Raw genomic sequence first — 26,922 nt, 5'->3', positions numbered from 1 at the left:
TATGAAGTTAGCCATGAATTTTCTCATAATGAGCCACATCTTTCAGATAACTAGCAATCTTTTTCCAATTTAAAGGGACACTGGGTCACCACTGGCAAAGTATGTAGGCACAGCATGTGAGAGACAGTGGGATGCCTCTGGGAAAGTATAAGAAATGTGGAAACAAAAGGTATACTACCTCATGAATCTCTTCCTCTAAGAATGTGTCAGCAGCATTTTCTGTCTGAATTTGTCAACTAATCCAAAGCTGCCCTAGATCGCCTTCAAGGCTTTCATATCCCTCACTAACCTTACATAACACGAAACATACATATGCTCATTGCCACATGGCAATCACAAAATGACAAGGCAGTGCACCATGCTTTCTTTTCCTTTTTTTCAACCAGACAAACGTCTGGCATGATAGTTGCCGTGTTCTTTTGTTTGCTAGCTAGTTTTGTTTCTATTCTGTGTTTTCATTTCTGATGACGCAAATATCGAAGGAAGCTATCCAAAGGCAGCAGATCTTTCACACTAGAAGTGACAAAGAAAACAAAAAGAATTGATAGAAAAAAGTAATAAGAACGCAAGTTCAGTAAACGTTATAGCAAGCGCAGAAATTTTCTGCTGTGAATGAGGCATTGGTATCTGACTTGCATTTCCAGGGCCACATTCATAGCAGAGAATTTCTTGTCTCAGTTCAACATTTACCTCACTTGTGTTAGTATCATTCTGCTTTCTTTTTTCTATTATCCAGGGGCTGGCCAGGCTTGTTAACCAAGCTCGAGAAGATTTATGGGGGTCCATGCACAGATGGCTGTAAAGCACACAATGCAAGTGATACCAGACACCCTACCCAACAGGACATGATGCAAGGTCACCAACTTGGCATGCCATATGAGTATGTTACTCTACTACGTGAAGAAAGGCGGTTAACCGAGGGCCCCGATTTTTATTAATCATATCATGAGAAGTCAACAATGACACCAAGGAAAACATACGGAAAATTACTTGTACTTACTAAGTGAATTAAAGAAAATAACTTAATGGCAATGAAAGTGGATGAAAAAACAACCTGTCACAGGCGGGGAGCAATCCCACATACTCGTGACATCTGGGAAAGAGAGGATGTTCCACATCCGCCACCAAGGTTTGCGAGTGGTGGCGCTGGCTAACACTCCCAAGGTTAGTTCTACTAGTTGCACATAAATACTCAAGAAAATGGATGGGGAAACCGCGCCGCGGTAGCTCAATTGGTTAAAGCATCGCACGTGTAATGCGAAGACGTGGGATCGTTCCCCACCTGCGGCAAGTTGTTTTTTCATCCACTTTCATTGCCATTAATTCATCATTTAAAAAAATTCAATTAGTAAGTACAAGTAATTTCCCCATGTTTTCCTTGGTGTCTTTGTTTGCGTCTCATGGTATTACTCTACTATGTGTTTCTTTTGCAAGCATACAGACACTTCGGGAGCAACAGTGCACATATGAGATGGTCAGTGATGATAGTGATAATGATCATGATATGGGGCTCTCTTACGATGCAAAAGCAAGGCATGGCCAGACAGCACCAGAATGACTGCCGAGTCTTCATGCATGCACATGAATCTTATTTGCACATTAAGGATATTTGTGATGGGCTTTAGAAGATAGACACTGGTGTCAACATGGAAGTATTGAGTTATGGCTTTATTGGTTCAGCATGTGAAGTGATACCTAGCAGAAAAAGAGAATAAAAATTCTGAGTCAGAACAAGAAGAAAATCGATGCACAAAGGCTTTTTCTACTACCATCACAATGGTGGACAAATCTGGGATACCAGAAAGCTCGTGTGACCATTTTCCTTTTGCCTTTACCTCAAAATTTTCTTGCACTAAGCACCAGCTAATGCGGTACTAGAGTCATGTAAATATTGTTGGCCTTAGAACAGCAGTGCATAAGATTTTGCAGAGAATAAACTGAGGCGTATAATGTGTGAAGTGTGGGAAGAAGCATTAGTGTGGTAAGACAAACGGCGAGCAAGTTGTCGGCCAACGAGTAGAGCAGGCAAACCTCGAAAGTGCCAAGACATCGTCCGAGCCGACCACGCACGCCGCCCTCCTCCATGACTTCACGCATTGCCGCCGTGCTGGGCTCCTCATTCGGTTCCAGGCCACCGCCTGGCACAATCCACCGGTCGGGTGCGCTGCTGCTCGAAACAAGCAGGATCTGCAGGGAAGGCAGAAGGGAATGAGACTACAGGAATCGTTCCTCCTCACAGACAGAGTTTAACACTGTAGCCCTGAAGCCACTTGCAACAACCATTTGTGCTCTAGATTTCACACATGTTGGAGTACCTTTCATCTATCTGCACACAGAGAATGTTTAGGTCAAGTCATCACGGTGAAAGCAGGCGAAACCTGCCTTAACTGTTTCATTGCAGGCAATGAGAAAAGCTTGCAAGGAATCCCGTGAACATTCTCTTATAGCGGGTGCTGTGGCCATCCAGAGGTAAGCGAAGATGCAGTTACCCTGCCCTGAGGCATTCGGCTTTAAGGATAATATAGCAAAGGTGAATGAACAAGTAATGGAGAATAGTAAAAGATTGCTGGAGTATTGGTGGTATGAAGGCAGTGAACATAGAGATTCAACACATGTTAGATTTTAAGGTAATAAATTTCTTTCAGGTTCAACGGTTTGTTAGAGGAACCATGGATCTTAAGCGGATAATAAATGCGGCAGGGAGGTGAACATAACGAGACTGGTGGCATGTGCCATCACCCCGTTTCCAAGGGAATGCCTTTAATATCTGTCCACCCATCCATCCATCAGCTTGGTGACAGTAGCCAGCATCTCTTTTTACTCATACCCATCTCTTTTACCCAGGGCATACCCATAAATTTCCTCGATCAGGCAGGGCCAATGGCAAGAATGAAAGAAAATATGGCAATACACTGAAATCTTGCCTACAACCCTTCTTACAAAATGCATGGTCAAAGCATGTGCAAAGTGGTGCATCTAATCACACCTGCCTTTTCAGTGCACTGCGCCACATTTCAACGCTTGCAACTACGGTCGCAACAAAAAGTCGTAAGCTTGAACACCGCTTGAAGACAATTTTATTTCTGCTCAGTAGCGATGATGTTGAACGAACCTACGTGTGAACACCCTCGGATAAAATCACGATTATGATTTAATTCACAACTAGATTTTGCCAAAACACTGCCCAAGCGGAAGCGCTCGTAGCAGAGATGGCACCGCTGCCTTGAGCCGGCAGAGCCGAATCCCTGGAATGCCACCGATCCTCGTTTCTCGTCGAAAGCCGCGACGCAGCAAGGCCAGCCACGAGGCAGTGCTTTCTATCAAGAAGGATCGCGTCTTTAGCAGTGAAACAAACAAACAAACAAACAAACAAACAAACAACGGGGGTATTCGCGGATCCCTTTATAGCCGCGACCTCGGCCGTGCGGCTCAGGAGCACGCGCGTGTAGTCGTCAAGCCGGCAACGCTGCTCCGGCCGCGACACGGCAATAACACTTTGCCCACCGGCTGCGCGCAGCTGGCCGACGGGCGATACACTGTGTTTCTCGGCGGAATCGCCGCTAATCGCGCGAGCCGGAAGAGAAAATGATAAAACGAACGAGGCGTCGCGCCAATCGATGGCCGCGGCGCGACGGCGCGACGCGAAAAGGTACACGCGCGACTTCTGCTGCAGCCGTCTCGGCGAAGGCACGAACGCGCGCGCGCGCGAGTGTATGCAGATAAGTTTACGCGTGCTGCGCGAACCGACGATCGAGGAGACGCAACCGCATGCTGCATACCAGCAGGTAGTGGCACTGGCGCGCGGGACGGGAGCACATACGCGGGCATTCGCGCGAGTCGATTCTTTTTTTATTTTCCGTCGCGGTTTGAATTGTGGAATCGCCGCGCGCGCCGTCTGCGACGCGGCGGGTCTTCCTTTCGACCGTTTCGTACACACAGCGGCACCGCTGGCATGAATACGAAATTCCGGGAATAAAGATAATCAAATTACGAAACTATACACCGTTTAACGTCTCGCTGCACAAATGGCGGGCTGTGTGAGAGACGATGCAGTCTGTTCTTTAACGTGCACGCTAGGCGCGCTGCACGAAGGTTTCTGCATGCCACCGCCAATGAACAAGCCAATGAACAAGCCACCGCCGGGATACGAACCCGCAACCTCGCGTTCGGCCGCAGAACGCAATGGCCACTTAGAGCGTGCACTCAGCAGCCCTCAAGTGCACCTACACAGTCACTGAGCCGTGACGAAGCTAGAAGTGCTTCTTTACCGATAAACAATTACGGTTAGACCCGAGCAGACGCTCTCGATATCCGTGACGTCAGAGCGCGTTGTCGCGGGAACTTCTGGACGGCGTCGCCACGATAACTTCGTTCTATACCGTCTTTCCCGGTTTACTGCAGGCCCCTTTCTCTCACGGTAAGATGCGGCCGTTTTATGCACAAGTGGCGCTTTACTGTCTTCCTTTCTTCTGTCCCTTTTCAAGAAATGTATTTTGCGCCACAAAGTATACCTAGGGAATCTAAGCACCAACTTTCCCAAGAAGAAGTCCTTTTATGGACACGGTATTGATCAATATTATCGCTGCATGACCAAATCGCTCCGAAATTAGTGCAAAGTTTTTATTTTTTTGTTTTTGTCATTCGTGGTCTACCCAAGCTTTCGACACCGCCGGCGCGAAAGCTCCCGCGGCGTTAATGCGATGTTTATCGCCACGCTCCGCCGCGTCGCAGCGCGGTTATCTACCCGAGAGACGGGCACCTTATCCGGCGTGGCATGTAAGCGTCACGGCGCCTTCCTTATCGCTCGTGTTGCTCATCGTCACAGGACGCGGAGGTGTGGCGCGGGCTCTCCTTCACGCATTGACTGGCGCAGCTGATCTCACGCTATTCACCGACGCCGAAAGAACAGGCACGCAGAACACGCGAATATTCACATGGTGAACTTTAGCCGACATTGTGCGGACGTCTGTGCATACTTACAGCTCCTGCCTGGCATGAGAAGGCAGCTCACTGCTTTCTCACGAAAGTGACAATACAGAATTGCATAGACTGTATGAACGAAGTGCTACTGTTAAACCACTTCGACCTTCGCCTCTTCATGAAAAGGCTCATGGAACTCTCAGGACTATATTGATCGCCATTCACTGAAGCCGGCAGACTGTACACGACCGTTTTCTATTTTTTTTCTTTTTTTGTGTGTTCTGGTCGTCCAATCGCATGAATACGGCCTACGCGGCACGCGTAGTCGAACTCGCAACCTCCACCTCAACACAGCACAACGTCGTGGACTTGCGAAGACTGACGTTAACACAATTCCTCCAGTGAAATAGCAGCAGCAGGGACAGTAATCACGCGAAGAAAACTTTCACCCGAATGAAAAATTGCGTTGGATCGCACGTCACAGGCGCTTCCCGAGTCGAGACTGGCAGCTAGGTCACCGAAACGTAATTCAAATAGGCAATTGAAATTCACATTATAGTTTAACTACACAATCAGAGCATTTTTTTTTCAGCAATGTATGCAAAGGTGAACCTTGGAGAATGGCAGAGATGCTGTTCGGCCTTTCTGCAGGTGACAGCAGTGTGGATTAGAGAGCATGCAAAAGGACCTAGCTGGTTCTAGTCGAGACTAAGACGAAAATAGTGGGAGATCGGGCGTTTGTGTGAAGCGAAGGGCACATAACCGGTCGTCTACGAAGCTTGACAGAAATAGGCGCCACGGGGAAGGGAAGCTCTGTCGAGAACGGCAGGTGATTCGGCAGCGAGACGAGATTATGAAATTTGCCGGCATCGGATTTGAGCGAGCTGACGCAACACGGCGGTAACTGGAGATCGCTGGGGAGAAATGGCCTTCTTTCCGCGGCAGTGTACGCGAAATAGAACGACGATCGAGGAGGCAATTTCTTCCCGTCGTTACGTAAGCGCTCCGAAGGTGAAATAGGGGCTTCACCCGCGGCAGCTAGGATTTCCTCTTCCGGAAGCTCCCGTGCGAGGCGGGTTCGAGCACAACGTAAAAGGTCGTGAGACGACCTTTCATTATATACGACTTACGTGTGCTTTTGCCAGTATAGATGGCAGAGTATTCAGGTATATCACCGTACCAATTAGGCCCTATCGCTGCAACCTCGCACACACCACCACTTCGCCACACGTAGAACACAGTACTGCGCTTTCTTCTTTCTCGACCCACGCCAACTGCACCGACCAATATATCCTCCTCAGTCTCGCAGCGACAGCTCAGCGATGGCGTCGCTGTTCAAGTAGGTTATTCCCGACTGGTACGTTATCAACGTGGAATACCTATACAGCCGATCCGGTTAATTCGACATTTCGCTTAATTCGAACGCATTGAGAAGTGCCGGCAAGAGTGCTATATGGAAGGAAAACTTGTTTAGTTCGAACGCGAAAGCATGTAGCTTCGGTTAATTCGACCCCCACTGGCACCCCCCTCCCTCAAGCACGTATATCGGCTACTAAAACCTTGAAAACAAGAAATAGGTAGGCGGCGCTATTTATTTTCTCTCTTTCGAGAATTTTGTCCGCATCGACGACGGTGGCGAGGTTAGCGGGCCATTCACTGACGAGCACACTGTCAGCAACGTGACAGTCCAACGCTGAGACTGCGCTCAAACACGTTCGGAACTTTTCGCAGAGCACCTTCTCGCAACATGCTGGTTGGTTCGCGCTTCGAGAAGTAAAAATACATTACAGACTACTTCAAGCCATAAAAAAAAAAGATCACAATTCGTTCCATTTTGCCACCGTTTCTTAATTCGAGCTTTCGCATTATTCGATCAGATCTTGCGGTCCCACAGGGGTCTAAATTAACGTTGCTACAATTGGATGCTGAAGGCAAAATTTAAATTTACGTGAATAAAGTAACCGTTACGTGATGTCTCTTCTCGTAAAGACAGCTTTTATCTGCTTAAGCACAGAGATGATGGTGTTAACATCATGCGGTAGGTCGGTATTGTGATGCTATACATGCTGGATTTGTCCAGCATGTCAACTCGCAGTATTTGAAACGCACTTTACGTGTGCTTTTCACGAGTACTTGTACACCGATTGTTTAAGCCCACGACTAGCAGCGTTGAATATACCGGGTGTTTCAGCGAACACTTTCAAATTTGTTTTTTAGATTGCCTGTGGCAGGTAGGATAATTCTAGCCCATGAGCTGGTTTACTCGAAGAGGCGGAAATTACATGCGCAAAAATTTGAAATGCATAATTGAACAATTACAAAAAAATCATAATTACGTTTCTAACTAATTACCTCATGGTACATATTTAAATTTACAAATTCTATCCGGGGAGTTCGCGAGGCGGATCCACTTGGAACGAATTCACTGGATGAGACCAGTTTAAAGATATTAATTCTCGATCTTTACGGATAAACGCATTGACGTTCAAGTTACTTTATGTTTCAATGCATCAAACGACGTTTTGTTAAGAAAGTAAGCGGAACCATAGCTCATTTCTACCGCAAGTTTGACGGCGCATATCTCGTAAATTGTGTCATCCAAACAATTATTTTCAAGTGAATATGCACTGCAGTCTCACCCGCTAGAATTTGTAAATGACAACGTGTACCAAATAGTAATTAGTTGAAAACTTTAGTATTTGTTTAATTAGCCGATTTTGCATTTTAATTTTTAGTGCAACTAATGTCCGTCTCTTCGAGTAGACCAATTCATGGACTAAAATTGTGTTACCTGCCACAGGCAACTTTTCATTTTTTTTTTTAAAGTGTTCGCTGAAACACGAATCAGAAAGTCCTTGCCCCAACTTTTTATTAGCCAACATAAGGTACCTACAGGGAATTACAAATATACGTACTGTTCTACATACCCCAGAATATTTTCCACAGTATCCACACCGATTCACACCCATTTGTCCCATCGCAGCACTAAATTTAGGATGCTCCTGTGGTAGAATTCGTCCGGCCGACTGTGGAACCACCATCGAACTGCTGTCTAGGCTTCATTGCTGCGCGTGAATCGCTGTCCTGGCAGGAACTTCCTCAGCGGACCGAAAACGTGAAAATCACGAGGGGGCGAAGTCCGGACTGTATGGTGGGTGGTCCAGACTCTCCCAGTTAAATGACCGGAGTTTGTCGGCGGTTCTGATTGCCACACTTCGTTGCTCGTAGGCCGTGGACGTGTGAAGCACAAGCGCCATCCTTCAACAACTGACAGCCCCGCGGTGCCGTGGAGCTACCGGCACACAAGGCCGGACCGGTCCAGGAAAGGTCCACCACTGCGAATGGATATGTTGGCTTCGCATTTAGAGCCGTAATTTGTCTTTAAAAAAAAGAAGGGGGGGGGGGGGCAAAGACTTTCTGACTCGCCCCCGTATTTCAACTGAATAAACCATTCATTCATTCATTTACTTTAATCGTCTGTGACGACACAGCGGGCTACATAACATTAGCGTGGATATTCACGAAATCTGACGGCCATAATACAGTTAAACCACTTCCGTATCGAATATTTTCAGTAATCGCTTGCGAGTTAGTTTTGAAGAGGGTTAAAAGCGAATGCGGTATAAGCGCAATTCCTGCAATTTATACACGTAGAGGGTCTCTCCACTGTCTTATTTAAACATATATCTATTCCGCAGGGCAAGCGGCTCTAAAACAAAAGAAAAAAAAAGAAATACGAGGGGTAACACGAGGACATTCCAAAGTACAAAATTCAAACCACTGCTGCTGTTCTTCTTTTCATCGCTGCATCCGGTCCAGAGAAAAAAAAAAGAAAGGGGGAGGCGTGGAGGGAACGAGTTCCTGACACAGATAAACGAGACAGCGGTATACAGGTACGGCGTTTATTTTTAAAAACACCACGGCACTGCGCGCAACAGGCCGTGCGCATCTGCCCCGACTGCACTACACGTTACATGCCCCGAGCGCGCCGAGCACCTCGTGACTATTAATAACCGTTGCGAGTGGTCAAGCTCCTGCGCTCTCCGCTACATGCACGCGCGTCGCGACCAGATAAGAATGTCTTTATCCGAGCCTATCCAAGCCTGTCCAAGCCGGAACAGCGCGCATCCGTCGGGCCATCCCCGCTGCAAAGTCTGTGTGTTATGCAACGCTTCTCGTAGACGTCGCCCATCGTGCCAGGCAAGCAAGCCGTGGACGAAGCATCCGAGCACGGTGGCCAGAAAGAAAAAAAAAAATATCATGCGGACAGCATCCCAAAGCGTGTGCGAATAAGCGCAAAGGAGCATCGAAACGAAGAAACAAGCGCGAGAAGTATCACGGAAAGAATTTGACCGGATGCTTATTTTCTTTTTTAGACTATTTAAAGAAAGAAGAAGGCAATTCCACTGTGGCAGATAGCACAACTTACAGTCCTTGAGCTGGGTTACTCGAAGAGGCGGACATGCGTGATAAATCGAAACGCTTACGACGAATTAACAAAATCCAACAACTTGTCTCCAACAAATTGTCTCCAAATTGTCTCCAACAAGAGTCGACGTTCCGACAAGGCAAGTTGTCGTCCCGACATAGAGACAGGCATTGGCTCCGAGAACAGATGGCGCAGCCCCCCCCCCCCCCCCTCCCATCCCGCCCCCGATCTCGGAGGTCGTGAGAAAAGTCCCCTTGTGGTCAAAACTTTGTTTATTAAGGTATCTAGGTACGTCTCTATGTCCTCGTGCGGCGGGCGAGGAGGACATTGGCTGTTGCCCGAGAGATCTCTTGATGTACCACTATTTTATCACTGCGTACAACAACACAGCATGCATATTGTGTTTGCTCGGGCCAAATGCTAACTACGCCTCCTCGGAAAGGCTTTAAGTTGAGCGTTGCGCATAGCTGACGATGACAGACGTCCCTGTACTTTGCATACGATGGGATCGAACCACTTTCGTGAGCACGTTCACATACCTCGCTAGGCCAAGGAGCGAGTACTCGAATGACGTGCCCACAAAGTATTTGTGGTCAGAGCGAAAGACGAGTCTTAAATTAAATCCCATTAGCCGTACCTTTGTTATTGTTTTTTTTCACTGCCGACACTACAAAAGAGCAGGAAACACAAAAAATTTCGGTCCGAAGCGAGGTTTTTCTGAAATAATACTGTACTGTATAAAGTGATCTATAGTGCCATTATTCAGAGCATATTATCAAAAAATGCATTAGAACAAAGTTATCCGGGTACTTTAAACTACGTTCGCCTGGCATTTCACAGCGGAAAAAAAAAAAGTTGGCCGAAGAACACAGGCGCGCATTTTTGCAGAACAGCACATAAATTCCACAAAACAGGCGAAGAACGCTCCTGCACCGTTTGCGTCACGGGCTCATTCATTTCCACGAGAGCGCGGCTTGTAATCCGAGTCGCAAACATCACTTTTTTTTTTTTTTTCTCCGCAGCCGTCCCAAGGCCTAGCCGCACGTCAGAGCGGAACGCTATCGTCGGCAGCGTCGATCGAAGTCCACTATGTACTCGGAGGACGGGACATTGCTGGACGCCCGATCAGCTGATCTACATCAGCAATCCCCGGACTCGATCAGCCCACAAGCCTACGCACACGTTTCTATCTGTGCCACCTCTCTTACACTCCCCCTCCCTCTCCCTCCTCCACCCTACGCGGTCTTCCCCTCTTCAATCTGTCATCACACATCTTATCGGCTGGAGGGGAACCCGGCATCTCTCTCGACCACGCGCAGGAATGTCCTGAGGGTGCACTGAAGATAAGCCGCGTGCATGGTGGAACTGAAAGATAAGAGAATGACACCTCCCCCCACTCCTGCAGCCGCTACATCACCGCCGATAGGCGCAGCAGTACGGCCGCACTGCGGCCCCCGTAAACAAGTGCCCCCATCTGAATAACCGTTTTAGCGTCCGTTATATAACACCATCCGCGCATTTGGAGATTGCACGGGGGCAAAAGAAAGACGCCGGCTCTTATAGCGGAGAAAGTGGCCAGTGGAGAAACATACAGGCCTCAGGGAAAGTGACCGTAGAACAACTTGAATTAGTGTGACGCTGTTATGTGCCTCTTCCGCGTCCTCGTCTTTTGCGCTGTGCCCTAATTCAAACCTCAGGGGAAAGCTGGGAGGAGAGTTGGTTCACGTTTCTTTTAATGCTGAAATGAAATAAAAGGAGGTTTAGTCCCTGCTCTGCTCTCAGTATTTTATACAGTATAGGCGTTGCAAATGCGTCCGTGGCTGCTAAACATGATTTCTTTAGATGCGGTGTACGTGATCCAGCATGGTTTCTGCCAGCCTTAATCGATTATGTTCCTGACCGAGATAGATAGATAGATCGATAGATCGATAGATAGATAGATAGATAGATAGATAGATAGATAGATAGATAGATAGATAGATAGATAGATAGATAGATAGATAGATAGATAGAGAGGAGAAAGGAAAGACCAGCTCGTATGTAGAAGCAAAATGATTCGCGTGTTTGTTGAAAACTTGCTCAAGCGTTCTATTTGATTGCTCGCGATAGGTATATCACAGACGCATGCGTTCCATACTCGCAAGCGTTTCATTGGCGGAACGTCCAAGAAGAAGCGCTCTGCATTCAGATTGTCCCACAGGCGAAATAAGCGAAGATTTCCACCCGCGAAAAGACGCATTGGCGAGACATTCCCATTGATGAAACGTCCATAGGCGCATGCAGCGTCTCGTATTCGAATCGTCCCAAAGGTTAAATCGTTTAATAAGCAAAGTATCCCAGCGCGAAAAATTCCGTTGGAAAGACGATTCGCAGAGCAGCATCTCATACACTGTCAATTTCTATTTTTGCAAAAAAAAAAAAAGACAAGTGAAGGTATGGCAATTTCTGTAATATATATTTTATGTTCTCTTCTGTTTTCTATTAGCTCGTCTTTCTGCGATTTCACCAAATAATCTGTGCGCTGTTTATTCTGTAACTTTACAGAAATACATTGTTGGATCGTTTTATTCCATTAAAGGATCGAGTTAAGTATTGCTCCCCTCACGACTGCTTCTTTCATGTAGAACGAAACAACGAAATGCCGGGATGCGGCAGTACGTAACAAATCATAGGTGTACAGACAACCATGCCACGCAGAACACGTGAGATGACACGTGACCACCCCCTGGCCAGACATCTGGTGCCAAGACATCCGGCACTACGCAACGCATCCAAGCAGAATCCCTGTGTACGAGTTTACATGGCCATGCTCCGATCGGCATCACTCGCCCCAGATTGCCGCTGCATCTTATTCAGAAACTAAGACCAATTGGCTCGCGCATACGAGATCTATCTTGCTTATACTTGGGTATGTGGCTGGTGAAGCTGCACACAAATGTTTCCGAAGAGATGAACAAATCTCATTTCGCTCACAGTAGAAATGAGGAAATTCGCGGGCGCTAGTTGGAATCGGTTGGCGCAGGGCAGGGGTAATTGGAGATCGCCGGGAGAGGCCTTCGTCCTGCAGTGGACGTAAAACAGGCTGATGATGACGATGATGACTCACGACAAATTTTTGTTTCAGTTTAAAGTATGGGGACCGAACAATTCTGTTAAAATAAAGAAAATTTCTCGCCTTTAACCATGAACAGAAAAAGACATCCTTTTTTTTTCAATGAAATAGTAATCCTTGTTTCTCAAAGGGACACGGAAGAGAAAGAATGACTACTGTGTTAGTAAATAACCCTTCCACAATGGCAAAAAATACCACTAGCTATTACCGCGAGGAAACGCTTGGTTGGCCAGAATAAAGAATAAAGGCGGGTGACGACGCCACCTTGAAGTTCCCGCGCCAGACCACCGCGACGCCACTGATTTTTGACGGCGTGTGCTAGGACCTGGGTAATTTGCTTTGAAATCTATGACGTCACACTGACGTATCGCCGTGCGGTTTCGTGCTAAATTAAGAAGAAATAAACTTGGACCTTCATTTTCCCTTTTAATAATCAACGTATGAACCATCGCGAAATTAACACCAATGAAGTATTAAGACACAATTTTATCAGCCCGAACTGATTTATTGTTTCGCTTTTAGAGTCCCCTTACATTTAAACTAAATTATGGGATTCCAAGTGACAAAATGAATATATATGATTACGAAGCACGCCGTAGTGGGGGACTCCAGATTAATTTTTTACCATCTGCGGTTCTTCAACGTGCACCCAATGAACGGTACAAATGCGTTTTTTGCATTTCGCTCCTATCGTAAAGAGGCCACTGTGGCCGGGATTTGACCCCGCGACCTCGGGCTTAGCAGAGCAACCCCAAAACCACCATGTCACCTCTGCAGCCAATCCCTGTTCCTTCCCTTAAAATAAATTTTTTGTCGTAAAAATGCAAATTTTCCGTTTTCTTCGTTTTTTTTTTCACATTTATTTTTACAGTGCATAGCCGACATGCCCCACAGGCGGACCATCCCCGCTGACGCACCATTTCAAGGAGCCTCGTCCATTAGTTGAAATGTCCCAAAGGCGAAAGGCTTGTTAACCGAAACGTTCTTCCGACAAAATATGCCCCCCCCCCCCTCACCCCGGCAAAACGTCCCAAAAAGGAGAAGCGTTTCATAGCATATACAAACGTCCCACAGTAAATACGTCCCTACGGAGAAACCTCCCGTTGCTAAAACACCCCAGCGGTGAAACATCGGAACTCGTGTATTCCACACTACCCTCAACGTCCCGGCTGCGAAACGTACCGTTGGTATAATGTATAAAGCGCCCCCGGTAATGTGTCCCACTGTGGAAACGTTCCCACTGTTGAAACATCCCGCTCGCGAAAACGTCCCACTGGAGAAACGTCCCACTGGCAGGACATTTCGTGGCCCGGAGGATCTCCTTAAAAAAACTTAAAAGCAAGGACAAAGACCTGTCGCTGCCCCCTCCCCTATACTACATCGCGCGATGGCTGCCGAGAAGAGAAGCTCGGGGCGTTTATCTCCACAGGCGAATGACGCCAACGCAGCAGTAAAAGAAAGCGCACGCCGACCGATCGCGTATAATGGAATTCCTCGCGTCAGCCTGCAATGCGGAGGCGTGGCGTCGTGCGTAGTCGCCTCGTTTCCGAGGTCACGGCAACCCCCCCCCCCCCCTCCCCCGAAGTAGACGGGCCGGCGGTAGGGGTGTGTGTTCGTCAGCGCATATCGTACAGACTCGCGTATATTGAACACGTTCGTGCGATAGCCGCATCGCCACAACCAATGATTAAAAAAAATAGATTTACTCGCTCCTACCTGATTCATTTGTTGCACTTCAATAAAGAATGCGCGGAAAATAGAAGCATATCGCAGCAATCATTGCCGTTATCGCTGAAGTCACAGGAATCGCCCCCAGGCTTTTTTAAATCGACGTCGAGAGATTACAAGTACCATTACAAGCACCGAGAGATTACAAGCCCTGCGCATGAGCGCAGCAAGGATTGGTTAGAGTGACGCTTGTAGCACGCATTCTCCTTAAGAATTTGACGCAGGTTCGATCGACAGTTTCGTATCGCGCAATAAGCTTCCCTCCTCGTTCTGCAGAGCAGCACCAGCGGCAAGCAGCGCAGTTTGTGCTGGACAAGGAAAGATATGCGTATTTAAGCATCAACTGAATGTGTAGGTATACTTACACAATTAGAGCACCAAAACCTGGGTAAAGTTTGAGCTCTAAGTATACACTGTTCCGCTGAACATACATTTTGTCAACGCTACTTCTAAAACATCATAGAGTAACGCACGAAACAGCGGCTATACGGTGATCAGATGAAGGCACGAGGGTACTGGTTCGATTCCCAACCTCGGTGGAATCATTCCGATGAAGGCGGAATCAAAACGCCCGTGTATACCGTTGTTTGGGCGCGCATTACAGGACCCTATACGTACACTAAGGCTTCGTCTGGGGGCTATATAGTTCGTGTATGAGACTGCTGTATGACATGTGCGTCAGTTAAATTTATTTTTGTCATTTGTGTAACACTATACCGTGGCGCAATAAACAGAACGCGACATCCCCAGGAAGTCTCGAAAGTAATACGGAGCCACATACTATGTATCTCGCATATGCCGCTGTAGTGTTTCGGGAAGTCAAACGGTGTAAACCAATCTCTCTCTCTCTCTCTCTCTCTCTCTCTCACACACACACACACACACACACACACACACACACACACACACACACACACACACACACACACACACACACACACACACACACACACACACACACACACACACACACACACACACACACACACAGCAAAGCACTAGCACTCAGCCCTAGCACTCAGCTCTATCACAGCACAGCATCGCGCGCGGGTAACTTGATGCCTGTATGCTCGTTTATACGGTATTTCCAACCCGCTCAATTCCTCAGTGGGCCGCCAAGCGTGGCGCGAAAATAAATGTACAGGGGGTCATTAAAAAAAAAGAAAACAGGAAAAACAAACAAGAAAGAAAGAAACAAAAGGAAAACGAGAAACCACGTTCCACGTACCAACTACTAACCGTGCCTAAACTTTTTTTTAAAGAAAGAAAAACGAATATTTTCCGGCTGCAGATTCTTTTTTTTCCCGCGCTTTTCATCAAGAGGTGAAATTTATTGAGTCGGCTTCCTACAAGCTAACCCGCGAGGTGTGCAGGTGAGCGTCGACGCTGCGTGTCCGTCAGGGCGCGACAGGGTTTCTCGCTCGTGGTACACGTCAACGAGAAAGGTTACAGATTCCTCTGGAAACAGGATGCGCAATGCTTAGAGAACGGTTTTCATCGCCATTTCGCCTCTCTTGACGCGGCGCGACTGCGCCCTTCCGGTTCCGCTCCTCTTATTATTTGCTGCATTCTCGTTTCCAGCGAATGGAAATCTGGGCATTCTCCGCCACCTCCTGTTTTTTTTCTTCTTTTTTTTTTCGTACACATACAATGAGGGTAGCTACCCAGCGATACAAGTATCCGGTAACTGAGCAAAGTCGACATCACGACGTATACACCGTGCCCAACCGTTGCGGTTTGCGTTCGTTACACGTATTAGTCGGTGGTGTTGGTTAAATAGAAGAAAAAATAAGAAGAAAAGAATGCGCAGATGCCTGTGGAAATCGACGTAATGCGGAAGCATTTCGCAGGTAATATCTCGGCGTCGAATGGAACGCGAATGTGCCCGAAGCGTAATTAAATTATGGGGTTTTACGTGCCAAAACCACTTTCTGATTATGAGGCACGCCGTAGTGGAGGACTCCGGAAATTTAGACCACCTGGGGTTCTTTAACGTGCACCTAAATCTAAGCACACGGGTGTTTTCGCATTTCGCCCCCATCGAAATGCGGCCGCCGTGGCCGGGATTCGATCCCGCGACCTCGTGCTCAGCAGCCCAACACCACAGCCACTGAGCAACCACGGCAGGTTCCGAAGCGTAATTGAAGGTAGTACAGTGCATGCGTGCCGTCGGCCAGTCATCATCCTCGACAGGCGCGCACATCCGGTTTTGCCGCACTGTGCGATTATACTGCGATTTAAAAAATGTTCGAGCCCGATTAACCTGGAAGATCGTGAAGTCGGTACAACGTCGCACAGTTTCTACGTAGCGTGCGCGTTACGAGGAAAAGTACTGAGGAAAGTGGGCCGGTCTCGAAGATAGTGCAGCTTATTAGATGGCGGCTCAGAGCGCGAGCTGTCACGTGGAAACACGACGAGGAAATGGCACGGGAAAAGTTGGAAACGCCTTAGGATTTCCAACGTTGCCAACTGATTCAGAACAAGCTTTAACGCGTTTCAAACGAGTTTTTGAGAATTAAGTATCCAACGGGGTTTCCACTGGGTTTCCGAGACGCTTTCTGGCAAGTTTCCAAAGCCGTTCCAAAGCATATCAAAAAAAAAAAAAAAGAAGTTTTCAATAAGTTTCCAACGCGCTTCCAAGGAGTCCAAGGAGCCACGTCGCCAACGCGTCGTCCGACTGACTGGTTGACACAGAAGTGTTACACTCTTTATCCAGAAGCTCGCCGTCCCTCCTCTGGTCACAACACTGACATATGGCCCCGGATGTCACGTCAAACAGAAATCAAAGGAAACAAAAAATCACACCCCCAGCATGCGGTCTGCGCATCGAAGGCGAGACGCAAGCGCAGGGGGTTTCCGCCAAAAACCAGCGTCCGTGGAAAAAGAAAAAAGAAAAAAAAAGAAAAAGAGAGAGAGAGAGAGAGAGAGAGAGAGAGAGAAAGATAGAGAGGGGGAAGGAAATGCGCGCTGCGCAGGGGAGCTCACACGGTCAAAGCATTTCCAACAAAAACTACCAGGGGGAATTCTGGCGCTATAGTAGTGTCTACGAAAGTTGCAAGCACGGTTGTTGAGCTACGTTGAAGCAGCAGCGCGGAAATACGATGGACAGTATACGCGGATTTTCCTCAAACTGCGTCCTTCTGACTTCAAACGGATTTGTGCCCTCGCGAAATCGATCAATTCCGAAGAACACGTATCGCGTTATAAAATCCGGCCTTTCTCAATGATTACGCTTGTGCGCAGCGAGACTAACCGTCTTAATGCGTTCAGGAAGCCACAGTTCTTGGAAACGTTGAAAGATCGAGCCTATACTACGTACAGCGTCACGAGAACGCTGGAGGCCGCGGGTACGAATACTAGACGCATCCGCGTACTAGCCGCCATTTTCTTGGCAGATGACGGATTGCGGCGCCCAGAGTGTATGCATCTTGCACAAAACTCTACGCACCCCCAGGCGCAGCACACTTTGCACGTCTCGACAAATGCAGCCTAGTCAAGTGCCAAGAATGCCATAACGCGCGAGCTTGTCTTGCCTGTTCCCAGCCTGGGCGGCGAAGCGTTGCCCGCGCGAACGTGCCGCTGCAAGGTATTTACGAGCACACTGTAAAATAGTTTACACCCTCAAAAGTGAAAATGGGTGTAAATGTGTCTATAACTTTGTTTTAACTATAAAATGTTTTCATCATCATCATCATCATCATCATCACATTCCATGTCCACTGCAGGACGAAGGCCTCTCCCCTGCGATCTCCAATTACCCGTCCTGCACCAACATGATTTTTTTTTCTGCTAAACTTTTTTGATAAACATAAAAAAAGACGTGCACGTGCGTCAGCTAGAGCTTCCGTGTATAGAACGAAGAGAAAGAGACAAAAGGTAAGCCTTGTAAAATAAAAAAAAAATCAGGAAACGAACATGTGGCGGAAACACGTGGAAAACGAACACGGTCAGCAATTGCTTAAAAAAAAAAAGACGTCGTTTTAGGTTTCACGGGCTGCACGTAGTATACTAATGACGGCGGGTGTACTTGCAGCGTCCCATATCTATTAGACTAACGAAATATGTTCGCAAATATATAGTCCATAAGCTGGGGATCTTTCTTAAACCTGCGCCTCGTGAAGAATTGCCGTATATCCTTCATGACAAGCAGGAGAAGAAAAAAAAAAAGAAACCGAAAAGAGAAGATTATTAAGCAGAAATTACGGTGTCTCGATTCTCTCCAACTTGCAGCGATTGCAGAACGAATCGAGCGAACAAGATAAATCACGCTGCCCTGGTTCGATTCTAATTCGGTTTCCAATCTGAACCCGCCATCTGCTGTGCATTTCGAGGATCAATAATTATGCTGCTATCCCGACTCTGCGCCGTCCGAACATGGGGGCCTTGTACAAACAGTAAGATAGTGCGGCTAAACTCAGCAAGCATACGGGCATCGTTGCAGGGACGAGAACTGCGTTAATCGACTTGGACGAGAACGAATGTTGGCTTCTTTCTTTTTTAACCCGGCTCTCCGCATGTTGATTTAACTGTTTGCGTCGCAGAAATCTCTCGAGGCGCGCGCGCCGTATTTATAACCACGCAAACTACACAGCAAGTACGAATATACTATGCACGCACATTCAGTGCGTGCAGCGCATTACAGTTGTCTGTTTCTATCAGTGAAATTTGTCTTATAATATAGTACTCGTGGGCCCGCATTCACGAAACAGTTCTCACGCTATAGATCAGTTCGTAAGAACAAGTAGCAGCAAATAACAGCAAACACAATGCTTACAAAGTCGGTTGGCCAATGACAAACAGGTCTCACGAACAAAAAGCTAGTTAATTCAGACACTGTTCTTTTACGTGACTTCTATATAGTTCTTGCATTGTCGTGCTCTTGCAGTTGTAATGGTAGTTTTCAGTTCTAGTTGCGCTGTAGCTTTCTTACTTTTATTTTTTATATTCTGGGGTTTTACGTGCCAAAACCACGATTTCATTATGAGGCCCGCCATAGTGGGAGACTCCGGAACAATTTGGACCACCAGGGGTTGTCTAACGTGCACATAAATCTAAGTAAATGGGTGTTTTCGCATTTCGCCCCCGTCGAAATGCGGCCGCCGTGGCCGGGATTCGATCCCGCGACCTCGTGTTTAGTAGTCCAACACCATAGCCACTAAGCAACCCCGGCGGGTAACTGTAGCTTTCGACATGCAAACCTCTCGGTAGGCTCAGATGGTATAGAGCGGCCGTTCTGGAAATGCATTGTTCCTGCAGATTAAGTCACCGGAAACGAGCGATTTAATCTGCAGCTGCGGTGCTTCATTTTTTTTTAGAAACGCGGTTCCTTTGTGGATGATGTATGGTATATCCATTTTGACCGATTGGTGTACGACTATACGTGATGGGTCAACTGCCCAGAGACGAGACACGTCAAGAGCGACACAACGCGCTGACTATAACAACCGTTTGATTTCATTGCCCGAAATACGACCTTATGTAAGAGGTTTATGTGGGATCTAGCAAACAGGAAAACGAACAACCTAAAATGTACTCGCGCTGCTGTCGGATGAGAGACAAGTTTTCCCCTTTCCTTAAACTTCCTCCACCTAGCGGGTTTCGGCACAATTAATTTGCCATGTTAAAGGGCATACATTCTCACTGCCTGAGGCTACTCTCGTTCGCCCACTGTTAATCGTTTATTGTCTACTAACAAATAGGTATGGTTACGTTCTTTCAATTTTTGGCTCGCAGACGACAAGTATGCCGCTGCTTAAAGGCTGCGTGGGCCTTACTATCTACCCCATCATATTGGAGGCTCTCGCATATAGGCATACTAGTCCCAGATTCTCCTCTATCAAATTTTACATCAATATCTATGTATGGCAGGGCATACAACCATGCAACCCAGCCTCGGAGTGGCAACCAGCGCTCCCAGGCAACAGTTGCGATGACAGACGGCGCGCGATAAGGCCGCCTTCGAACAGACTGTGAAATGTGGATTGAAAGCAGACGACCGCAGCGAACTTCCTCTAACAGAGCTTGTGACGTTAGCAAAAGGGGGAACGCGCTTCAATCTATTTGACGAAAATAGATACGACAAAGCGAGTGAGGCGCAAATTCAGGAGGGGACATAAGTTAATGAGCGAGAGGGAACTCTGCAGTCATTAGTTCTGTATATTTTTTCTTCGGAATCAATGGCTGTTGGAACAGCGCCTTCATTCAAGCAACGAGGCGCCCCGCGGCCCTCGTTTCGACATCGACACGTTTAAACATGCCGTCTTATCAATTCCGTTGATGTGTGCTCAACCTTGAGCAAGTAAGCGACGCTGAGATTCCGCCTTCCAGGAGCATTACAAGCACGTTTGTTTGGAAATACCAGGTTGTATCTTTGTATATTTTCGAAAAGCAAAACCGTCAAAGAGCGTCACAACAAAGTCTCGAGGAATTGTTAAAGCAAGCCGCATGAACACGTAACAATTTCGGACAGAAAAGGACAATATTGTACGCTTTTGCACCTGGTATTAAATATACGGTGGTTCAATTGGATTGACAGCGTTCGACGTCCCGAAGCAACGCAATGCATCATGAAAGACGCCGAAGTGGAGGGTGGGTCTTGCATTTCGGCCCTCAATATGAGTCGAACCTGCGACCTCGTGCTCAGCAGCAAAACCGAATCCACTGAGCAAACTGCAACATATGCCAGCCTCTCCGGAACTACTACTTCATGATCATCAGCATATCTGTATGTCCACTGAAGGACGAATGCCTCAACCAGCGATCTACAATTACCCTTGTCCTGCGCCAACCGATTCCAACTTGCGCCTGCAAATTTCCTAATTTCATCACCCCACCTAGTTTTCTGCCGTCCTCGACAGCGCTTCCATTCTCTTGACACCCATTCTGTAATTCTAATGGTCCACCTGTTCTCTACCCAACGCATTACATGGCCTGCCCAGCTCCATTTATTTTTTCACTTAATGTCAACTAGAATATCGGCTATGTCCGTTTGCTCTCCGATCCACACCGCTCTCTTCCCGTCTCTTAACGTTAAGCCTAATATTCTGCGTTCCATCGGCCTTTGCGCGGTATTTAACTTGTTCTGGAGCTTCTTTGTTAACCTCGAAGTTTCTGCCCCATATGTTGGGACCGGTAGAATGCAATGAAATTCATTAGCGTTGCGGTTGGGCGAGTTGGTATTACATTATCAAACTGGCAAAGCGCAACTTGGAAAGAAAGAAACAAGCCGAGCCGGCCAGAAGAAGCAACAGAGCGCTGTGTTCCTTCTTCTGACCAGCTTGGCCTGTTTTTTCCTTTCAATGTTGCGCTGTGCCAGTTATAGAAAGCAATGACTGTACACTTTTCTCTTCAACTAAAGCGGTAAGCTTCCAGTCAGAATTTGATAATGTATGCAGTATGCATTCCAACCAGTTTGTTCATTCTTCTGTAAATTTTCTTTCCACGATCAGGGTCCCCCGTGAGTAAGCGTACTCCTGCCCATATTCTTGAGGCTGAGGGCCGATCATGAAATTGTATTCCCTGGCCAGGCTATTCAACATCAGTACTGCATCAAGCGTAGGAAAATCGAATAAGGGACTTGGGGAAGACCAAAGGAACGACAGATGCTGCCGAAGCCGGGCGTCGAACCGGCGACCTCCGTGCACGCTAGTATAGAATGCCACGCAAGCCGGCAGAATTAGCTCACACGAGAGAGAGAGAGAGAGAGAGAGAGAGAGAGAGAGGAGAGAATCACTTCGCAACGCCTCACAGACAGCCCCCTTGCGTCACACGCGGAAAGATTGTACAAGCTATAATCGCGCCCAACACAATCTCCGGGCGCCGCTTCCCCCTCCCCTCCCCCTCTCCCCTCGATTTCAATCGTGGCGGCCGGGAAAAACCTCCGCGACAGATTCCGCGCCTGGCTTTCTTCTTTTTTTTTTTTTGCTACAGTACATACTATGCAACGCCATCCGTCACAGCGCGTAACCAATCAACGACAGCCGGCGCCGCAACCCTGGCGAGCGTCCCGAATTTATAAAGGAGTCGCCGCAGAGGAGAGAGGCGCACGGCAGTGTATATCCTGCGCTCCCGGAAAGAAAAAGACGCAACAATGCACGCCCGGAGGTCGTGCCTGTCACGTGCGCTGCCCGTTCGATTGCGCAAGACGTGCTATAGCTGGGCAGGATGGGAGCACGCAACCGTCCGTGCAACCCCCTTCGTTCCTCTTTAGACACTGCCCTCAGAACGTAAACAGCATGAGCGCGCGCGCGTGTGTTCCCTGTGTGTGTGTGTGTGTGTGTGCGTGGAATTATGCCAAGTGGCCCAGAAACAGGGAAAGCGCGGCGACGCTTAGCTGCCTGGCGAGGATATAAAGAAATTGGTGCAACGACAGAGGCAACAGGCCTGCTACAACACAGACACGCCGAGCATTTTGGCCGCCGGCTCACTAAATAGAAAGGCGGCGTCTGGGCGCGCTGCATGCAGGTCAGTGTGTTCGTGAAAATAGGGAAACGAATAAAAAAGAATGAACGTTAAAGAAAGTAGCGTTACTGCGTAATGGCATTCGATGATCATCCATCGGCATTCACACAACCTTCTTTCCCCACTTCCATTATGGTACGACGTCGCGATGCTGCCTATACGAAGCCCTTATAGCGACTAACGGAGCACATGCTGTTTGCGCCCGTATCCCATACAGTCGGCTTACATGCTGAATATCACGGCACTACTGAATACTGCAAGGCTCCTTCCGCCGTTTCGCCAAAGGTCAAGAGCTCGAAGACCATTACACAGAGAACAAAGGAAAAAGAAAAACGGCCATGTGTACTAAAATTTTAACTGACAATAAGGGCTTCATTTTTTTCGCACATTCCGACACACTGCGTCTGATTTGCAATTATAATAGCTCCTTCCTGTAAAGGAATACACATCGGGAGCATGCCTCTCGTGTATAGCATCCCTGAGTGGCGGCACGCCAGCGCTATCTTACGTCTCTATAGGAAAACTTAGATGCGATGCGGTGCGGTGTTCATCTATATGCGGCTCCACGGCAAGACGGTAATGCGATAACGGGAACATGCAAATGCGTCCCGATAGAACGAACTATCATAAGCACTATACGGATAATTTAGTTAAAAATACTCCGCAATTAAATCTCTAAAAGGGCTTCATCATCATCATAATTTACATTATCCTTAAGGGCCCTTTGCACGGCATTGCATAAGGGGGGGGGGGGGGGCGATAAATAGCAAGAAGGCCATGTCATAAAACGAACACAATAATTTACAGAACGGCAACCGTTCAAACAAACAAATTTGAAGCGAGTACAAAAGAAGAACAAAACTTCTCTTGTTAATAGTGGGTATAGTAATAGGTGTACTGCGAAATTAAAGCACACAGAAACAGCCAATAGATAAAGAATGAGGAGCAAAAGGAAAATAAAAAAAAAGACATGTAAAACGAAAACAATGATTAACAGCAATTAACATATTGACAGTCAACCTGACGATGACTCTATACACAAAGCGCATACAACAAAGAAGAAAATTAGAATCGTTATTTTCACCCGACAATTTACACATCTTTAACAGCGGTAGCAAAAATAAAATAGAAAACATACAATACATTAAACAAACAGTGCTTTACATAAACGGTCAAACAAAAAGCGCTGTTAATGACTTCCTCATTTAGCTGGAAGCGCAGCTTCGGGACGACTGTTCCATTCTTCGATGGCTGTAATAAGGAATTATTTATTGCATGCAAGTACTGTGCCATGAAAACGATGAATGCTTTTGGAATTAAATAGGCGACAGGAGAACGGAAATGGCAGTGTGCCCCGCCCCCCCTCCATGCGGGTGAGAAAAGTTCAAACATAACTTGTGAGAGAGAGAGAGAGAGAGAGAGAGAGGGCTCTTTATTAGAAAAACAGATAATTTTGCCGGCGCGTATATAACCGCTGGCATGCTACTCTGTATAGGGATGGGGAATGGGATTAAAAGATAACTTGATAACTGGATTAAATAACTTGTGGAACAGACCGAGTCGTGAGTTTCTCCAACTGAAAAAGGGGTTAGCTCAACAGGAGATTTAATATGAGTAACGCTGAGATGTTTGTCATGTTTTGATTATATAAAGTGGGTAGCACGATTTTGGATCGACTCAAGAACGCTAATTATAGGTAATCATGGTTAAGACTCCATATAAGGGAGGCAAATTCAAGCTTGCTCCTAACGGACGTTCCATAGACTATTATTTTCCAACTGCAGCAGGGGAAAGGGATAGTGTTCTTTTTAGGTAACCAAGTTACCTTGAGGTATCTACTATACAAGTTTCCAAATATGGTCGGACCAGGACAATTTACTGCTTATGGTAACGCCTAGATAGCGGTAGGAATCCACTTGGGATATGTCTGTAGGGTTAAGTGACTACTGCGATAGCGATAGGAAATAACTATCAGACATGAAACACCAGTCGAGACTCCCTAAGGTGCTTTCTCCGAGAAGGACGTCAATGGAAAGCTTTCACGCCGTGGCATTAATTTTCACGCAGGCTACATCGCCACAGCACTGAGTACGTTTTGCCTCCAGGTAATTGCAAGGAAACAAACGGTTTCAGCACAGCCTCCGAGATCCCTGCTGCACATGTGTGCTCCGTTATTTCAGATGCCATTCTTCCGAAGTATACGATTTTGCTGTACACGTTGTGCGAACGTCGCACGTCTCAACATGTCCGAAACTACAAAAAGCAGACAAACCGGGTCCGATTGTATCAAAAATATTCACGTCTAGCTTGTCTCGACATCAAAACAGAGACGTTTAGATCGGACAGCCGTAGACCAGATGGTTCACCTTGACGAACCGTTTGACTGCAACAAATAAAGTTTTCGCAATTTTTTTCCACTCAACCTCCACTGGTTAGCGTCCGCGCAGAAAAAAAAAAAAGAAAGAAAAGGAAAAGAAACAAATTGTTCCAAGTTACTGCAGTTTTCTTTTCGTACGTGCTATCTACTTACAGCAGAAGTACGCTATTATTCCAATTACGTATAGCTGTTTTAGTTGGAGGCTTTCTAGACAGTACTAACGGGAGGGCCTCTTTTATGGTCTGCTGCCCTTGGGTGTCTGCCTCTGTATGCATAATCCACATCTTTTTTAAACTTCATTGCGTCCAATAAACTAAACTGAAACCACAAATAACAGCACAAGCACCGATTTTTTATAATGCTAACTAGCAGAAAACCAGCGGCTTGCTGCCGGTTCAAGACACAATGACAATTGCCAATTTGCCTCGCTGCCTACGAGAGAGAGGGCGCGTGCGGCGAAAGGTCATAGGAAACGGCTGTATTCTGAAGCCGTAGTTTCGCAACTGCTGTCATAAAATAACATTGGGACAGCGCTGCTTGAAACGAGCCGCGGCCTAGACGCCGTACACCCTACGCAGGCGGCGAAAGTTTATTTGAGCGAGCTTCATTTGTTTATATGAGCGGTACGCTTTCGTAACGGCCCACCGGCGTGCGCGCTTACACAGTCCGGGTGAAACGCTGTATTGAAGCCGAAAAAAAAAAAACCACGGAGGCAAGGTCAAGCGCAAAGGGCGAGACAGAGCAACTAGGCGACGAAAATGAACGTGGGCAATCGTCGGACCAACAAACTGAAGGAAGGAAAAAAAAAGAAGACAATACACAGAAGCCTTCCAAACCCCGGTAAAGTTTCTCAGGCGGTAGTTAAGGGCACACAAAGTGGCGGAGAAAAAATAAGGTTAGGTTAGGTAAATTGGTTTACGGAAACCTATGCGATAGCGTACACAGGTGGCTTTTCCCGAATAAGACGGCTACACTGGCACAAGCGCAATTTCCTTGCTTAATTTTTGATGAAACGGGAGGTCATTCTGGTGTCGCTATTTTGTGAAATGCGCACAAATTATCTCACAACGGTCTTGCGGAAGTTTGTGCGGGTAATATAAGTACTTAAAATAAATATGTGGACGTTTACCAATTGATGCCACCGATCGCATTTTGCGGACTTTTGCAAAAGTAACTCAATTTATCGTTCCGTCAAAGTAAGCTATAGTTTGGTTCCTGCGAAAGGCAAGGTCGGCAGGTGAAGGAGTAAATAAAATACTAGAGAGATCAAACACCGTGCAAACTAAAGGCGGGTGGCGCGGCGCCACTTTTCTATTCAGACAGTGCATCCATTGACGTCACAGATTTCGGCAAGGCAAGGCAAGGCAAGGCAAGGCAAGGCGCGCGCGCAGCCCCCCCCCCCCCTCATCCCCCCCCCCCCCCCACACACAATGGGATTCTTGTCTGCAAGTTGAAATAGCTACCGTGTAACGGCTAACGGACTCTGCCCATTCACATGATGGTGTTGCGATAGGCGGACGGATACTGAGCAGACGACGAACAAATGTGAAAGCACCTGTTGATTGGGAGCGAGATAACCGCGGAGGGGACATTGCTGCCGTCATCACGGCAGTTTCCAAGCGCCGGGTCGGTCGAGTCAAGTCGGTTCGCGATGTAAAAGATAATTGCGAAAAAAAGAAAAAAAAAAAACAGCGCGAACACAGGCCGGGCACGGTGGCGTATTTACAAACCGTATCTACGTGTAGAGCGCTGCTTGATCATACCACGGAAACAGTTGCTGAAAGCCCAATCACAAGACGTGACCTAAACGGTACGTATCACCATCTACCAGGGTGTTCATCTGAAATATGCAAAATTTTGAGAAACTAACGGTAAGCTTCCGGCAAATTTAAACAC

At 47.2% G+C, this 26,922-nt stretch overlaps 1 protein-coding gene and 1 non-coding gene across 4 annotated transcripts in view; one reads left to right on the top strand and one right to left on the bottom strand.

The window, feature by feature from the left end:
* Positions 1–26,922, bottom strand: part of Aps (diphosphoinositol polyphosphate phosphohydrolase 1 Aps) — a 69,688-nt gene that overhangs the window by 11,425 nt on the left and 31,341 nt on the right. For all 3 annotated transcript variants that reach the window (XM_050174951.3, XM_050174952.3, XM_055068605.1), the window contains exon 2: positions 2,032–2,187. In XM_050174951.3, coding sequence (XP_050030908.1) covers positions 2,032–2,187 — 156 coding nt within the window. The remainder of the gene's footprint in view (positions 1–2,031; positions 2,188–26,922) is intronic.
* Positions 1,218–1,290, top strand: TRNAT-UGU (transfer RNA threonine (anticodon UGU)). Its single transcript has one exon. It is a non-coding gene; the product is annotated as a tRNA-Thr (tRNA).

Source organism: Dermacentor andersoni, chromosome 9 (genome assembly GCF_023375885.2).
Source record: "Dermacentor andersoni chromosome 9, qqDerAnde1_hic_scaffold, whole genome shotgun sequence".
In the NCBI taxonomy this organism is placed as follows: domain Eukaryota; kingdom Metazoa; phylum Arthropoda; class Arachnida; order Ixodida; family Ixodidae; genus Dermacentor; species Dermacentor andersoni.
Note: the sequence above shows the minus strand (reverse complement) of the source record. Positions and strands in the feature narration are given on the sequence as shown.